Consider the following 17,577-nt stretch of genomic DNA (forward strand, 5'->3'; position numbering starts at 1 on the left):
TTAATTTTCAAGGAAGAATAGTAAACTCATAAAGAAGTTAGAGAAAGAGAAAAGCAGTCCTAGACAGCTGGTAGCAGGTCTGGTACTCACTGCTAGGCTATGGTGTGTTCTCTTATTACTGGAACACCAACATCAGACGTCACTCTGATACATCAAGATAAAAACTAGACCACTCCATAATCATATCTGAACACTGACAAAAGCAAAAGCATTTTCCAAATCACAAGAATGACCAAACATCCCTCTATCCTAGCTGATATGAGTAATTGTTCCTTGTTTATCAATCACAGCTTAAACCATGATCTACTTTCCCTGCTTTTTAGATAAGAATTAACATATTCAATCATAGAAATACTCTCAATTCTTGACAACTTGCACTCCAAGATAGAGTCCTTCTTCCTGGAATCCCTGCCTAAAAACTGATCACTGAACTCCCCCATGCTGTACTTTCTTCCTTCTTTCAATGAGTTAATAGATCCAACTTTATTAAATTATAGGTGTGTTCCTGGTGGTCTTTGGCTAAAGGGCCTTGAGAAGTTAATAAACTCTGACATTCAAATTCACCATTTTCAGCCTGAAAAATCAAAAATTTAAATTTACTTGTATATTAGAAGAGTGAACCAATTTTGTAAAAACAAAAATTACATACTTGAAACTCATGGGTATAAATTATCCTACCAATGAATTGATCTCAGTACATATGCATATTTTCACAATTTTAAGTCAAAGGAACTAATATAAATTTAATAGATCTATATTAATGTATAAGCCTTTGCATAACAGTAAGCTAATAGATTTGTATGGTACAACTGAAAAAAAATGACTTGCGAATATAATTTTGAAGAGAAACTTACTAAAAATCTTGTTAATTATTTCCCTCCTAGGAGTAGTCTTAACATACTAAATGAAAGCTCCAAAAAGATGGAAGTTCATAATTCCGATTCTCTGAGAAACAAATACATGAAAACAAATTTCCAACTTAGGTAGATTTGTTCCTTTTCACTTCTTTGGCCAATAAAACCATAATCCCTAAATTAATTTCTGCAAGATGCACAGAGAAGTAAGCAAGGCAGTGTGGCCACTAGGTTATAGGGTAAACCTTATGACCCTCTTTCCCATTCAGTCTTAAAGAAGAAAAGGATATAATCACTAATAAGGAGTTCATAAACACTTCTAAAAATAAACAACAGAATGCATCACATTTAACAATTACTATGTAGTAATTTCCAATGAAAGAAGTTGGAAATGCAATTTTAGCTTCCTCTCTGAGTAGTTGGAGTTTATTTGCAACTTTGATCACTTTACTCAGTAGGATACAGTATTCAGAATGATAATTCTGTGAGGCATAATTTTACTTTTCAACCATGGATTTATATTGCCAGAGACAACCTAACAGTTACAGTAGATACAACGTTGTCTCTCAACCCATCTGTTTACAGTGTAGAAATTACTTATTTGCTAAATTACAAAAAAAATGAGTCTTCACAAAATTCTCTTCCAAAAGTCAAGAGTTCAATGAGTGAATCATTTGTTCATAAGTGTAAGTAAAAGTAATTAAAACTTCATTATTTTTCAGATAGAGGGATGAAATGAATAGAAATGAATAGTCCCTTCTTTCTGATCTTAAGAAACAAAAGCATACTCATTGAGAAAAAAACACCAACTTTTTTGCACTCAATTCACTTGCATTCCAACTGCCTAACTTTTTCTCCTTACCACTTAACATTTTCTAACACACCATATAATTTACTTTTTCATTTTATTGTCTCTTGTCACTGTAATGTAATATTCATGAGGACAGGAGGTTTGTATTTCTTTCTTTCTCCTCAGGGCAGCATCCAAAATAGTGATATTACATAGCAGGTGCTATGGATCATTTCTTCAGTAGACCTGCTGGCGATATGCCAAACATCTGGATGAGGGCTGAAAATATGAATCATACCCCAGAAAATATTTTAATGTTAGTAGTAACCAGGCTTGGGTAGAGGCAACATCTTAAGTTCCTTGGGGATCAGCGATGCGTTGAATTAGACAACAAACCCCTGAATTCCACTGGCAACAATTTTGCAAGTGTATGAAAGCAGCCAAGAGAGGCTGCTATTGAGTTAGAAGTGAAGGTCCTCTGCTTATAAATCTCCCAGCACTAAAGAGTTTATTAATATCCTCCAAAGTTATGAGCCCTCACTGCCTTCTTGCCTTGAGAATTAACCTCGAAATCTATCACCTCCTCTGCACAGACAAGAGGAAGAGGGCGGGCTAACCGTCGCAATCACGGCCTCGGTGCTCCTTCCCCTCCGAGGCCAGCAGGCGGAGGCGCTGGGGGATAGGGCCGCAGCGACAACTTCCTCGGGTTCTCTCAGGTCATCGTGGACTTGGGTACTGCCACGAGGATCCACCCCCTCCCCACCAAAGTGCGGGAGGGAAAAGAAGGCTAACCAGCGAGAAATTTTGCCGGGCAAACCCGCCAGCAGCAGTGGCGGGAACCCTCAACGGCACCGACACCGCCGCCGGCCTCGTGTGCAGCAGGCCTCGGCCCTCACGCGGCGCGTGCTGATTGGCTGCCAGCAGGGCGCGGGGCGGGGCGCGGCGGCACGTTACCGCGGCCCCTCGGGCCTCTTGGGCGATCCGCCCAGCTCCCCGCCTCCCACCCCGCTTCCCGAGTCTGACAGGCCCAGGGCGTGCACCCCATGCTAGAGGGCCTGGTTCAACCTGGGCCAGTGCATCCTCCCAGGTCTCTCAGGATTTACAGGCCCCACTGACCAGTCAGGGAGTGGAGGCGTCGACTGCCAGGCAACTCCTCTAAGCCGTGGGCGGCGAGGCGGAGTCCGGCAGAAGAGAGCGTCAAAGGCACAGCCCTGCGCAGTTTCGGCGGGAAAGCGTTTCTAATCTGCCGAGACTCCGTCGGGTGCACTGGGCTCGGCCACTCAAGGCCTCCCTTCCATTTCTGAGGCTCGCCCGCCCGCCCGCACACAGCCCAGGCCCGGTGGACCCTCGCCCACCAGCCGACAGGGCCTGCAGGCCGGCGGGTCTTCGCAGCGCTTAATTGGGCACCCTGGCCATGTTTCTTCCCAGCCAAACAGCAAACGTTTGTGCTCTCAAGTGCGCCCTTCCAGACCCTCAGAGACGGGGCCCACGGGGCTCCTTTTCCCCGCCACCAGGGCCCCGGCCGGTCCCCGTACTCACCGCCCCGGATTCGGTCTCCATCTTCCCCTTCGCTCTTCAAAGACGGGCGAAAGGCGCAGAAACCTAAAAGTTTGAAGGCAGCTTCACACCAAGGAAGCCACGCCACGTTTTCCCTCTGGGACTCTCCCCCTGGCGGCGACGGCGGCGGTGGCAGCTTTAGGGGCGCAGGCTTGGACCCGGGGCCTGAACCTGCCACCTGGGGGGGATGGGGAGGGGCTGGCGGCGTCGCCTCCAGCGGCGGGCCGCAGTGCGGGCGGGCGCCGCAAGCCGGGGAGGGGCGCGGGCGGGCGGGTATCAGCGAGGTCTCCAAGGCGGCACGTCTCAGGGGCAGAGCGCGCAACAAGTTGAGGCGGGAGTGGGGTGTGCGGATCGAGGGCTCGCTTCTGGGACCGATCTCGTCTGCTTTCGGAAGGTTGGGGAGGAGAGAGCGAACGGTAATGCAAAGCTCCAAGCACCGCACACTTTTCACTGTCCTCCACTGTTGGATTTTGAGAGGTTGAGGTGACTTCAAGGCTTTACTAAGGTGCAAGAAGCCGGAAGGGGAGACTTCCGAAGGCTGGTGCGAGGCGAGGAAGACACTTGCCAGAGTCAAACTCTGACCCCCGAGCTCGATGCACCAAACTCGGGGGCTCCGGAGAAGCTGAAGACGCCGCGCTGCACCTGTTGTCGCCGTCACTCATCCCCGCCGGGCGGGCGGGGCGGCGCGGGCGGCTTGGTCCGGACCCGCCGCGCAGCCGGGAGCTGGCTCGGGCGCTGGTCCCAGGCCCGCGCCGAGCGGCTTCCTTGGACCGCTACTGCGCTGAGCGCCGCGGAGGAGCGGCGTCCTCGGGAGCCGGGTCCGTGACTAAGCCACGCGCGGGAGTTGCAGCTCGGCTGCAGAGGCTCCAACCTCCTTTGGGATTGGGATCTCCTTTGAAAGACTGCTTTGCAAAGAATATTTTCTAAAAGGTAGCAGAAATATTATATGTATTATATATATATGAATATATATTCCAAAATATATTTGTTCAAGTGGCAAATTATTAGCTAAATTGTGTAATAACTATTCACATTTTTGCTACCGTTCATCAAGAAATTTGTTTCAGGCTTAATGCTTTAAATCATTTCATTCCCACAGCAACCCTTCAGACAGATACTCTTACTCTCATATTACAGGTGACTTGGAGGGTAAGTGATTTGGTCAAGGTCTAAAACTATAGGAGATTTAACCCTGGGTGTCTAACGCTGCTCTTGATCTTAATGGTTTTTCTATGTTTAAAGGATCAGCAGAAACACCTGTTAAAAGTTGTATCAGCGATAATTTTGGCACTCTTTATTGTGAAGTTGGACTTCGTGTTATTTTATTTTCCAAGATGGGTTAGGCATTCATATTATTTATTCAAAATGAAATGGAAACAGTTTTTGTTCATCTTAACTGAAGCGATCTAAAAGTTAACATTTTTTTTTTGCATGAAATTTAAACTCATTTTTCTCAGGTTTTAGTTTCTGTGGAAACAGTATAGAATCAATCAAATGAAAATTCATTCTAGAGCAAAATAAATTTACTGTTCAATACAATTAGATGCTGTTTGGAAATTTTTTTCCAGTACTAATAATAATGGGTTTGAGTGGATATTACTGTACTCACTTATGGTGAAGTCTTTTTTTTCTGACTAAAAACACTTATTTTTCAAGATTGCATCCTCTAAAATAATTTATGCACCACAGTAGGTGTTCAATTTGATGCAAATTAACAAAATTCAGGGAATAAATGAGTATATTCCATGACCTGTGTTGGGTGTTAGGGGGATATGTTGTATGTACAGTATGGTAATTTTCTGTTCTTCTTCCCTTTTAATTCTTACACCAAAAGACAGTTCTGATTTAAAAACTTGGATAAATCACATAAAATTTTACAACTCAATCCAATTTAGTAGACATCTGTAAAACTGTTATTTTGTCTAGTACATAGTGGAATATGCTATGGGAGACACAAAATGAGGATCAAACCTCTGTTCTCAAGGAATTTTAAATATAGAAGGGTTCAGGCTTATGGTAGATGTCTCTAGTCCCAGTTACTGAGGAAACAGGCAGGAAAATATTGCCTTTATACTGTGAGTTCAAGGGTAGCCTGCACAACATGGTGAGACCTTGTCTCAAAAAAAAAAAAAAGTACAAGGGGATAAAAGACTAATGAAAATAGTAATTATATCTAAATATACATATAATAAATAGAATACAAGCAGAATAAGATCAGTGATATATCAGTGATATACAAACTATGATTGGAGGAATGTGGGCCCACAGAAGAAGGTATCATGATGCAAGGTGGCCAGGGCTGGATAAGAGCACTGTCAAAGTTGGAATGCTGGTGTCAGCAGAAAAATGGGAGGAATGGTATTAAGATCCTATCATGTACCCAACTCATTCTTTTAAAATTTTGGGTTTTTTTTTCCTCTCTTTTTCTGTTTCTGCTTGTTGTCTTACTGGAAATTTGGACCTTTGAGAGGTAAAAGTGACCCTTATCACATTACTAGTAACTGTTGGATACAGTTTTCAAAACTTCTCTTTGACTCTAGTACTCATGCACAGTGTACTCTCCTGTTATTTCTACCATGGCAATGAGGAGTTAGAATTTTATTCTGTACATTAGAGTCATTGAAGATTACTGAATCACGAAGTTACATAATCAGAGCCAAAATTTAGGAAGATAGATCAGAGAAGAGGTTTCAAGGGATAGTGAGGGAAACAATTGAATTAGGAGAAGAAAATGGCACAGGTGCATTCAACAGAGGTGACAGGAGTGAGAATAAAATGCTGAGAAAGGGTTAAGGAGATCCTACTGAGGACTGAGGCTATCTCTCATGGGTGATGATTGGTAAGGATCTTTTAGAAGTCTCAGTTTTAGATATTGGAGATGCCATTTATAAAGGTAATATAAATGTACAATATATAACAAGTGGCAAGCCTAAACATCTCATTTTCTGCTAGTATCCCAGTGTTTCTCATCCTTTAGGCTACTCAGGATAGTTTTGTGTCTTAGTCTGTTTTCTGGTGCTAGTAAATGAGCATCACAGATTGGGAACTTTATAAAGAAAAGGGGTTTCTTTTGGCTAATGACTCTGAAAGTCCAAGGTTGAGGGGCCACATCTGGTGATTGCCATCTTGCTGGCAGAGTCTTGAGGTGGTGTGAAACATTCCATGGCAAACAGGAAAGGTGTGTGTCTCTTCTGACACTCTCCCCTCTTTTCATAGAGCCATCTATATTCAATCATGTGGGTAACTTTATCTAATTCTAATTCTTCATCTAATTCTAATTGCTTCCCAAAGGCCCTTCCTCTAAACACGATGGTTGGATTAAGTTTCCACTGTTAATACCTCACAATGGGGATTCATTTTCAACACATGAATTCTTTGGGGACACACTCAAACCATATCCAAACCATAGGCCTTCCCCCCGCCGGCCAAGATTTACCCAAATAAGCCCTCCTTTTTTGCTTGTCTTCTCTTTCTGACAGTTTTTCTCTTACCTCCTGAGTTTTCTGTCTTCAGATTCTAATGCCTAATCTACTACAAGTTCTCCTTTTCTTGATAACCCTTTTGATGTGCTCCCTAGTTTATAAAACTAGATAACCACTGCATAGGTATTTTGGGTCAATCTATGTGCTATGGCTTAGAATATGGCAATGATTAAGGTCTGGTTTTTGTTGGGATAGCAAGTCCTGGTTGCAGCCTGTGGTCTACTGGGAGAAGCAGCTAGTGGGAGAAAGTTTATACTCACTGTCCAAAGCACAAAAGTTGCCATGTGCGAGATAGGCCAGACCAGGGTATAGTTTAACTTGGAAGATAACATGAAAAGGCAAGTTTAGAAGATGCCTCTGCTTCCCTTTTATTTATTTCTTGTTCCCAGGTCTGATATTAACCATTTGCTTCATTTGGGGGAGGGAATTTCTAGGGGTTTTCTTTTTCTCTGTGATAGTTGAATGTTTGAAATAGGAGAGATGAGAGATAAGATTTAAAAAATTTTTGCCTTAAAGAGGCAAAAAGTCAGCTCAGATCTCTTTTCCTCTACTGAGAATATAATACACTTGGAGAGGATGTTATAGAGATAGCCTCTACTAGAGCAATACAATATCTCATTTGTTGGGAAATTCCTTATAAAATTAATTCATTTGTTTAATTATACTGATCACCATGAACAACTACTTAAACACAGGGTGTATGATATAGAACTTGCTGCATAGCATAAGGCAGGAAATCAATAAATATTTGTAGAATAAATGAACAATTAACCCTCCTCCCACCCTGCACTTTATCCCACCCCTACCACTTGACTCTTTAAACACTTGGACCTAATGAGTTACCAGCTGGACTACCCTCTAATACTCCTTATCGGTAAAGTGGAGTCAGATATCTACTTTCTTATCTGTAACTCTTAGAAGTTAACCAAGGGTATATTTAGCTATAAAATAAAGTTTTTGTTGTGAGGTTTATAAGAGGTAGCTTTTTAATAAGATAAAACCTGGGAGACTAAAGAACTTCAGAGAGTCCAGGCATGGCTAGACCACAGCTGTCTTTCTAGACCTCTATAATTTTCTTTTCAACTGAGAGTGAAGAACAGTTAATCATTTTCAGAGAGCCTCTTTCTTCATTTTTTTCCCCCCAATGGATATGTATATTTTTAATTTTAATAGATTTTTCTAAGTTGATGCTCTCTTAGTAGTTTATATGAATATAGATTCATTCTCATTCTTACACTTTCAAGTTCTCAGTCTGAAACTTCTGGCAGCCTGGTGGTGGTTGAATCTGAAAAACTCACTGGTTTGTTAGTCCTCTAACCACTCTGATGTTAAGTGGTTCTTTTTTTAAAAATTGACAAAAAATAATTTTATATATTCGTGGGATACAATGTGATGTTTTGATGTATGTATATATTCTGAAATAAATAAAGCAAATTAACATATCTATCACTTCCCCTACATACATATATATGTGTGTATATCTGTATACACACACACACACACAAACACACACACATATATATTTATTTTGTGGTGAGAACAGTTAAACTCTTTTATCAACTTTGAAATTATAACATTATTACTAACTGTAGTGACTTGTCTAACTAAAACTTTGAACATGGGAGTGCAGATATTTCTTAGACATACTGATCTCACTTGTTTCGGTTATATCCAGAAGTGGGATTTCTGGATCATGTGGTAATTATGTTTTTAAGTTTTTGAGAAACCTCTATACTTTTTATCAAAATGGTTATACTAATTTACAATGTTACCAACAGTATTCAAAGTTTTTTCCACATCCTTCTGAACACTTGTTTTCTTTTATCTTTTTTTTTTTTCTTTTGTAGTGCTTAGGATCAAACCCAAGGCATTTTTGTATGCTAGGCAAATATTCTACCACTGAACTATACTCCCAGCCCAAAATGAGATTTTTTTTTTTTTGAGACAAAATCTCACTGTGCTCAGGCTGTTCTGTAACTCTTGGACTCAAGTGATCATCCTGCCTCAGCCTTCCAAGTTCCCAGGTCTATCGACATGTACCACCACACCTGACTTTTTGTCTTTTGGATGATAGCCATTCTAAGAGGTGTGAAGTAATATCTCATTGTAGCTTCAATTTTGAATTTCCCTGATATGAGAGATGTTGAGTGCTTTTTCATATATCTGTTGGCCATTCATATGTCTTCTTTTGAGAAATGTCTATTGGGGTCCTTTGGACAGTTTTTAATTGGATTATTTGTTTTCTTGCTGTTGAGTTGAGTTCCTTATGTAATTTTCATATTAGCTCCTAATCAGATGTATGATTTGCAAATATTTTCTCCTAAATATAGGTTATCTCTTTTCTCTGTTACTTATTTCTTTTGCTGTGTAGAGTTTTAGTTTAATACAATTCTATTTGTATATATGTGTGTATGTGTATGTGTGTATTTTTTTTTTAATCCTGGGGATTGAACTGAGGGGTACTCTATCACTGAACTACACGTCGACCTTTTTTATTTTTTTTATTTTGATACAGGACCTTGCCAAGTTACTAAGATTGGCCTTGAGTTTGCAATCCTCCTTTCTCAGCCTCCTGAGTAGTTGGGATTACAAGAACACAACACCATGCCTGGCTTATTTTTTCTTTAGTTGCTTGTGCTTTTGAGGTTATATCTAAGAAATTATTAATGAGAACAATGTCATTGAGCTTTCCCTCTGTTTTTTTTTTCTTTTATAGTTTTAGGTCTTAAACATTTTAAGTCTTTAATCTATTTTGAGTTGATTTTTGTGTGTGGTGTGAGTTAAGTAAGGATCAGATTCATTCTTTGGTTTTTCCCAGCACCAATTATTGAAGAGACTATCTTTTCTTCATTGTGTATTATTGCCATCTTTGTTGAAAATCAATTGGTCGTAAAATGATGCAGGTTTATTACTGGCTTTTCTATCCTGTTCCTTTGGTCTGTGTGCCTGTTTTTATGTCAGAACTGTGATGTTTTGATTGCACGGCTTTGTAATATATTTTGAAACCAGAAAATGATGCCTTCAGATTTGTTCTTTGTGCTTAATATTGTTTTGGCTATTTTTTGTGTTCTATAAAGATTTGAGACTTTTTCTATTTTTGTGAAAAATTCCATTGGTCTTTTGATGGGGGTTGCATTTGAACCTGTAGATTGCTTTGGGCAGTATGGACATTTTAACAATATTAATTCTCTGAACCCATGAACACAGAGTATCTTTTTTGTTTGTATGTATCATCTTTGATTTCTTTCATCAGTGTTTATAATTTTTAGTATATAGACTTTTGCATCTTTGGTTAAGTTTACTTAAGTATTTTATTTTTTGATATTTTTGTAAATGGAACTATTTTCTTAATTTTCTCTTTTCAATGATTTGTTGTTAGTGTATAGAAACACTATTGATTTATGTATGTTATTTCATATTCTGAAACTTTGCTGATTATTCATTCACACAAACATGATTTAAATAATTATATATGTGTTTTCATTTGCTTTTTAGAAGATGACTTTATGTTTGGGATCATCTTGCTTCTTTGAATTATGATCAGATATTTACTTAAGAGAAAATGAAACTACTATGTATCAAATATAGGACACATAACAGCAAGACTTTATTGCAAAATGTTTACCCAGAGTACATTGTTTGTTCACTTGTATATTCAAACTTAACAATAATTGCATCAACTTCCCCCTTTATCTTAACTGCTCTCACCATTTGGCCACTAACTTCATTGTTTTTAAAATTCTTTGTATTCTTATCTATTTCTTGGATTTGATGGCTTGAGGTATTTTCATGACCAATATTATGATAGCTTTTAGTTCATATTTCTCATACCCTTAGGTGTCTTGGCAATTCTTCCTGTTTGTAGTGACCTTCTTCAATTCATAAAATTTCAAATACCTGTGTATAAACATTCGTTTAGTTGAATTGTCACTTGACCACTCTCCTCTAGCAACTGCATTACTCTTGAGTAGTGGGAGGTTGTTGCTTTGGTTCACTCTGATCTTTTGTACCTAAGGCAGGCTATCATGTTCCATTATGCCAAAGGAGAGAATAGGTTGGTATCTACCCTTTGTCACAGAACCATGTAGTCCCAGAGTTCTGTGCATTCAATGGGAGTGCTGTTTTCTAACTCATTAAGAGGTACTATATTGGCTAGTGGCAGCCCTGCCTAAATATAACTCCTACACCATAAAATGGTATCAAGAAACACTGGTTTATATTCATTATCTTTTATTATCTCATTCTCAGAAATTAGTAGCTGCTTGACATTTGGAAAACTTTTCATATTAGTGACTCTTGCAAGTTGGGTTTCTCAGGAAACTGTCTCTGAGATTTGTGTTCAGGAGGTGTATGTGTGTTTGTACCTGAGCTTGGGAACAGTACCTGAGAGGGGTGAGGGAAGCAGGACTGGGCAGAAGTTGATGGTGACATGACAGCAACAAAGGCCTTAGCCAATCCTGGAGGACTCTTCAGGGTTGTTCCTCAAGACCAGGATCCTGTCATTTGTAACACTCCATTCCCCTCTTTACCTATCTATATTCCTCAGATGTATGCTACTCTTTGGGAGGAGATTTAACCTTGGACAGGTGGTACTCTTTACCTGATGGCAATTTCTGGAAAGGGACTCAGTTGAGAACAGTCAATACTCCTAGCATCTGGGCCTAGTATTGAAGGATGTGTCTGGGTACTAGACACATATGGTTATGAACTCACTTCATATACTAGAAAATATGGTTATGAACTCACTTCATGACTCACTTCATAAATGACTTTTTCTCCACAATGGGATTAAGCAGGTTACTGTTGCTTAAAGGAAAATATGATAGAAATGTAATAACTCTGGGAAAGGTTCAAACTATTATTTTTCTTTAGGGAGTGTATCTCAAAGATTATAGGGGGTGGCTATATACTAGGAGCACAGATTTGGTAACTTAATAGTGTAACACTGAAAGTCTAGGTAGCACCTTGTATTTAATGACCACAAGCTTAAAAATATCTTTATATGAGTTTATTCTCTGTTAGTTCCATGCTCAAGAAAATATCTGTATTGGTTATTGTTGGGGATATAATTTAAAAATAAAACCTTTTCATGACAAAAGGTAGTTTTGCAGATGGGAGCAAGGTGCCCAGTCAAGTTAGGCTCTTACACCTCTCTTGAAACTGGAAGATAGGGGAGCTATCTCCTTTGATGTTTGCCTTTCAGGTTCTTTAGGAAATATTCTGGGTTGTGAGACTAGCAAGAGGCTTATTAGACTTTATTAAGACTTACATATATTTAGAAAGAACAAAGAAATGCTGAAAGTAAAAATAGAGTGGGAGAAGTGTCTTCCCTTATTTTCTACAGGGAGAATTAAGCCTTTTATTTTTAATTTGTATTTGCCCTTACATTATATATATGAACTTATTTAAGGTTGAATTTCCTTCAAGCATTAAAAATTTTTAGAAGCAACCACATTCAAAGCTATCATTTAGACATATGATGTAGCTTTATTGACCATTACTTGTTTTAAGAGGTAGGTAATATAGTGATACAGTGGTGGTGGTAGAACTTTGGATTCTGTCTTGGCTGTGTGTTCTTGAAGGAGCTATATAATCTGTTTTCCATCTCTGTTGTAAGGATGATAGCTCCTACTACATGAGACTATTGTAAGAGTTAAATGAGATAATGCATATATAGTCCCAGCACAAAGCCCACATTCATAAGTAGTCACTGATTTCCTCCCTCCATCCTTCTCTCTCTCTCTTTCTTTCCTGAAATATGTTTCTAGGTAAGAACAGTAAATCTTAACCTATAGTCAACAATACTGTATTAACAATTTAAAAAATTGAAAGAGGTTAGATCTCATGTTAAATGTTCTATTATAAAGTAAAATTAATAAAGTAAAATAAAATAAAGATAAATGTAAAAAGAATAGTCAAAAGTTGACTTAGTAGCCAAAGTGCTGCCTAAGTACTTTGTGTGCAATACAAATGTATCACCCAAAAACCTTAGCTTGCCACAGTTTCCTTATGGTAGTATTTACTTTGGCCTGCTTGATATATTAATTTGGTTTGGGTTTAAATTTTTTTTTCATTTTTTGTTTGGATTATTTTTATTTTTACTTGCGTTTTATTTAGCTTACCCTTCTTTCCTCTGGAGAAAATGGGCATGGTCAATGGCTCTCCAGTGTAGGAGAATGCCAAGGGAAGTAGACAATTTTGAGTTGCATTTATGTCCTGAATGTCCTAACTTCTGTGCTGATTCCTGGTGGGATGGACCAATTCTTCAAGGTTTTGCTTTGCTGCTGTTTTCTTCTTTGCTTTCTTTCCCATGATTCTTCTTTTCACCATTCAGTTCCCTCCCATCTTTTCCTTGTAGCTTAATTCATTGTAAAGAAATTCCTTTCATCCCCAATGTGTTCAGTGAATACTTTAGCCACCTTCTTGACATAATAAAATACAAGTAGACCTTGGGAACCTTGGTGGTTTGCAAAGGTTTCCACACATTCTGTTGACACACTGTAATTGATTTCTGAAGATGCACACCATTTGTATTTATTTATTTATTATATATATTTTCTACTAGTGTTTATGCACATTATAAAATATACACAAAGAAGTTTTAAAAGATGAAGTAAACATTAAAATGTCTAACAGTGTTGGCTTCATACTAGCATTAACTAGCATTTTAAGACAATATCCATTTAGGGTCTTCTGTTGTCTTCAGAAGTAGGTGTGCATTCACATATCAAAAGGTCATTTTAGGGGGCTGACTTCTTGTCAGGTGTACTATTTTTGTTTTTATATCATAATACAACTGATGATGTGCCTGTAGTGGGCACAGAAGAAGGAGCAGCTCTGATGTTTTTGAAATGTTCACTAGAATTATCCTTGATTCATGATGTTTTCCAGCAGTATTGGATCCATTCATCCATTTTGAGTTATTTTTGTTTAAACCATGTAGCATAATTTTAAAATTCATTTAACTGGGATCATGGACCAGATAGTGAGTTGGAACTGTAAACTTCTCCATGTTCTGAAAGTTTCAGTCTTCCCTCAAAAATAGTCTTTTCACCCACATGTGGATGAAATGAGGGTACCAGTAGAATTTGCATGGAATCTGCATATCAAACACTGGAAAAACTCAATTTACTTCATATTAGATAAATTTACTTCAATTTAGATAAATATAAATATGAGTTCTAATATTTTCTTCCCAGACCCCTGGGGAATCATTTACTTTTTGAGAAATGTCTTATTTGTTCTTTTTAGATATATATGCCACTAGAGTATATTTTGACATATTATACATACATGGAGTATAACTTTTTCTAATTAGAATCCCATTTTTGTGGTTGTACATGAAGTGGAGTTTCACTGGTGGTTTATTCATATATGAACATAGGAAAGTTATGTCCAATTCATTCTACTGTCTTTCCTATTCCCATCTCCACTTCCCTTCAGTCCCCTTTGGGTTTGAAAAATTTTTTATTAAATGCCTGTTGTGTCTCATTATAGGGCTAAGTTCACAGGGTACAAAGATTTATAAGATCAGAATTGTTAAGTCTAAAGCAGAGGCAGGCCCATGTAAAGAGATTTATTAATATAGTACAGTGGGGGCAAAAGGTATTAATGGAGAGTAAAAGGTAATTTGTGTGATTTGGAAAGGCTTTCTGGTAAAGATGTGTCTGAACTGAATTTCAAAGAAGGAATAATTAGCACAGTGAAAAGAGGTGGGTAAGGCATGTCATATAAGCAAAATATGCAAGCATGAAGTAGCATGATGTTCAGTACACTTCAAGTAGCACAACAGTCCTAGCTTACACAGTTTTTTTTTTTTTTTTTTTTTGGTGAACATTGATCCCAGGGTCTTGCACATTCTGAATAAGCACTCTACCAATGAGTTACATCCCAAGCCCTCTGAAAGAAGAGATGTAAAGTCAGAAATGTAGACAGGAACCGTGGCCATATGTGCCAGAGTAGCTGAACTCTGTTCAGCTGGCATTGGGAGGCCAATATAGTGTAATAGCACAAGACTTGTACTTTACATATCCTTTAGCTACTGTGTAAGGGAACGTTGACATTAGAACATAATATAGGGTTACTGTATTAATTGGTATTAGATGAGAATCGGAATTGGTATTGGATGATATGAGTAGAAGAGGAATGATAGCTGCAAGATATACCAAAAAATATAAGAAAATACCATAGCAAAAATATGCATATGTTCACAGTTATGTTATAATTTCTAAACTTAATAAGCACTATTGGGGGCTTTATATAGCTTTCAGGAAAGAAATAAATGAGAAAGGTGACAGAAATGGAAATAACTTCACAATTTTATTGTATGTATAAAATTTTTTAGTTTTTATTATTTTAGTAGATGTCAGGAACATTTACTTGTTATGTATGAGTCAAACTGTATCTAGCCAGGTGAACCAGTAGCATGGTTGTGGGAGACATAGGGCTTTCAGGAAACTTACATATTTGTATAGGAGGGGCCAGTTACTCTATAGTAAGGAATGATCCCAAGTCCAAGGGACTTACAACAAAGGTCGCTTTCTTACTCATATGTCCACTGTAGATTTGTCTCAGCTCTGCTCCATGCCATTTTCATTTAGGACTCAGTTCCTATCTGGTGAGTGATTAAGCTTGTGTCAGAGAAAAATGAGATGATTTTGCTGTCTCCTAAAGCTCCTGCTTAGAAGGGTCTTCCATTCATTTTTCATTGGCCAAAGCAGGTTAAATGGCTGAGCCTGCTGTCAGTGGGAGGAGGTCGTATAGCCCTCTCCCAGGGAGGATCACTTAATGTCCTTCCTACCTCCAGTATAAACATCTGCTTTACAATAAAGAGTGTTAATGAAGTTTTGCATTTGAGCCACAACTAGTGAATATTATTAATGATTGGTGAGAGATAATTAAGAGCACAAATAAGAGAAAATAGAGTATGTATGCTATTTTTCATATTTAAATAGATGCTGTTTTTCTCATTCACTGGGTGTAGAAATAAGAGACATTCCTTTTGGTTTGCAATCACAGATTTCAGACCATCTCTTTACATTCCTCGAAACTTTGAAGGTAGGAAAAGTTAAGTTAAATAGAAAGGTAAAATTCTACTTTTACCACATATTTTATTTTTCTGAAGTTTAGAATTCGCAGTGGTGTGTTTATGAGAAATGTAGTGATCATTGAAAATCAGAAAATATTCCTTTCTTTAGAAATAGTGGTCTAAATGCAATTGTTTTTTGTGTATTTTGCCCAGAGTTCACATATGTGCTAATCATAGAGTCTTCCAAATAAATTCTATCTGCAGTGATCAGTTTTGTTTTTAAAATTCCATTTTGGTTAGGGAAAAATTTGAATAAAAGATTTATGACCTCTTATTATACTATGTGTAGTATTGTATAATGTTTGCTGCTTACTATCCCACTTCACATTTTAAATTTGAGTACTTTGCTGCTGCTTAATATTTCAGATATTTTCTATAACATACTTAAAAAAACTTTCAAAAACAATTGTGACATTATATGAACCGTTTCACCCGTACAATTTATATAGAGCAGAGAGTGGCAAATATCCCATGTGTAGTTCAACAGCTGTTGCTCCTCCTCCTCACACTAAGGGTAGAGGCGGTTGTATCCATGGTGACCTATGTGACTCACTGAGGATGGGAACTTTAGGATTCTCACAGAGGTTAGTGGCAGAGCAAATGCTGATGATTCAGCTTTCATGTTTGGCTTCAGGTGGGATTTTTTTTTCTTGAAGAAAGTACTCACTCTTTACAGTTCCTCATTTGTAAAGCAGATGAATTTATATTGTGGTTATCAAAAGAGTTATATATCTGGAAATTTAGAGCAAAAAAAGGGACTACAAGAGAAACCATGTATTTGTTTAATATTTCAATTTAAAACATGCATTACAATTTTGCATTTACTTACGCATTATACTCTGCTTCTTCCTCCCAAAAGATTTGAAGATTTATAAAACAGGTATAAGAATAATACTCGTGATAAAAGAAAAGGAGAGGACTGGGGTTGTAACTCAGTGGTAGAACACTTACCTAGTACATGTGAGGCACTGGGTTCAGACCTTAGCATCACATAAATAAATAAATAAATAAATAAATAAATAAATAAATGTATTGTGTCCATCTACAACTAAGAATATTTTTTAGAAAAGGAAAGGAGAACACTACAGAAAGAAAGTATTTTCTTCCAGTAGGTCCATTAATAACATTCATGGCTTGGCATAAATTGGAGGAAAAAATCCCCACTGATATGCAGATGAATTAGATTTGGGATATGTACCAGGGATGTTGGGAGGGGAGGAGGAAACTACTATGTATTCACTCCTGCATTGAAAGCATCAGACATCAGATGTATTTTTGATTTGAAGAGTTTTCTGTTACAATTTTATACCTGGGAATTAACCCAGTTGTTAAATAAAATAAATCTTCTTGGGGGCCTAATATCAGTGGTACTGATTATAAATGCCTTTGTGGTTTCCGAATCAGAGGGGAACATAACCACAACATGGGCTCCAATTCCAGGATCCATGTCAAAGTAAGTTAATACACATAAAATAAATCAACACCAACTATTTTAAAAAGACATTTGCCCTACACATACAGACTGTTCCCAGATGATTGGCCTGGAGATCCTGGTAATGTATTTTAACCTTAGGGTTTATATGGGGTAATTCTTGTTGTGTTAATGGGCAGAGGCCCAGATATTCTGCTCTCCTACAGATAGTAGAGGTTTCCTAATATCTGAAAGAAGCAGAAGTTATCAGACATTGAAGAACATTGACTGTAATGAATATTTCTTAAACTTATCACATTTCAGTACTTTGAAGATTCAATAAGCTGGGGAACTAGACCTATAAGCAATTAATAACTTATCATTTTTGTTGGAGT

At 38.0% G+C, this 17,577-nt stretch overlaps 2 protein-coding genes across 5 annotated transcripts in view; one reads left to right on the top strand and one right to left on the bottom strand.

Annotated features, from left to right (window-relative positions):
- Nucleotides 1-3,862, bottom strand: part of Boll (boule homolog, RNA binding protein) — a 64,785-nt gene extending 60,923 nt beyond the window's left edge. For all 4 annotated transcript variants that reach the window (XR_007107722.1, XR_007107721.1, XM_047545127.1 and 1 more), the window contains exon 1: nt 3,184-3,862. Coding sequence is in view for 2 of the 4 variants with exons in the window: in XM_047545127.1 (XP_047401083.1) it covers nt 3,184-3,204 (21 nt within the window). In the remaining 2 variants the exon portion in view is untranslated. The remainder of the gene's footprint in view (nt 1-3,183) is intronic.
- The window catches only part of Plcl1 (phospholipase C like 1 (inactive)), a 350,580-nt gene continuing 336,567 nt past the window's right edge, over nt 3,565-17,577 (top strand). The window contains exon 1 of the mRNA XM_047545124.1: nt 3,565-4,131. The gene's annotated coding sequence lies outside the window, so the exon portion shown is untranslated. The remainder of the gene's footprint in view (nt 4,132-17,577) is intronic.

Source organism: Sciurus carolinensis, chromosome 3, assembly GCF_902686445.1.
Source record: "Sciurus carolinensis chromosome 3, mSciCar1.2, whole genome shotgun sequence".
Lineage (NCBI taxonomy): Eukaryota > Metazoa > Chordata > Mammalia > Rodentia > Sciuridae > Sciurus > Sciurus carolinensis.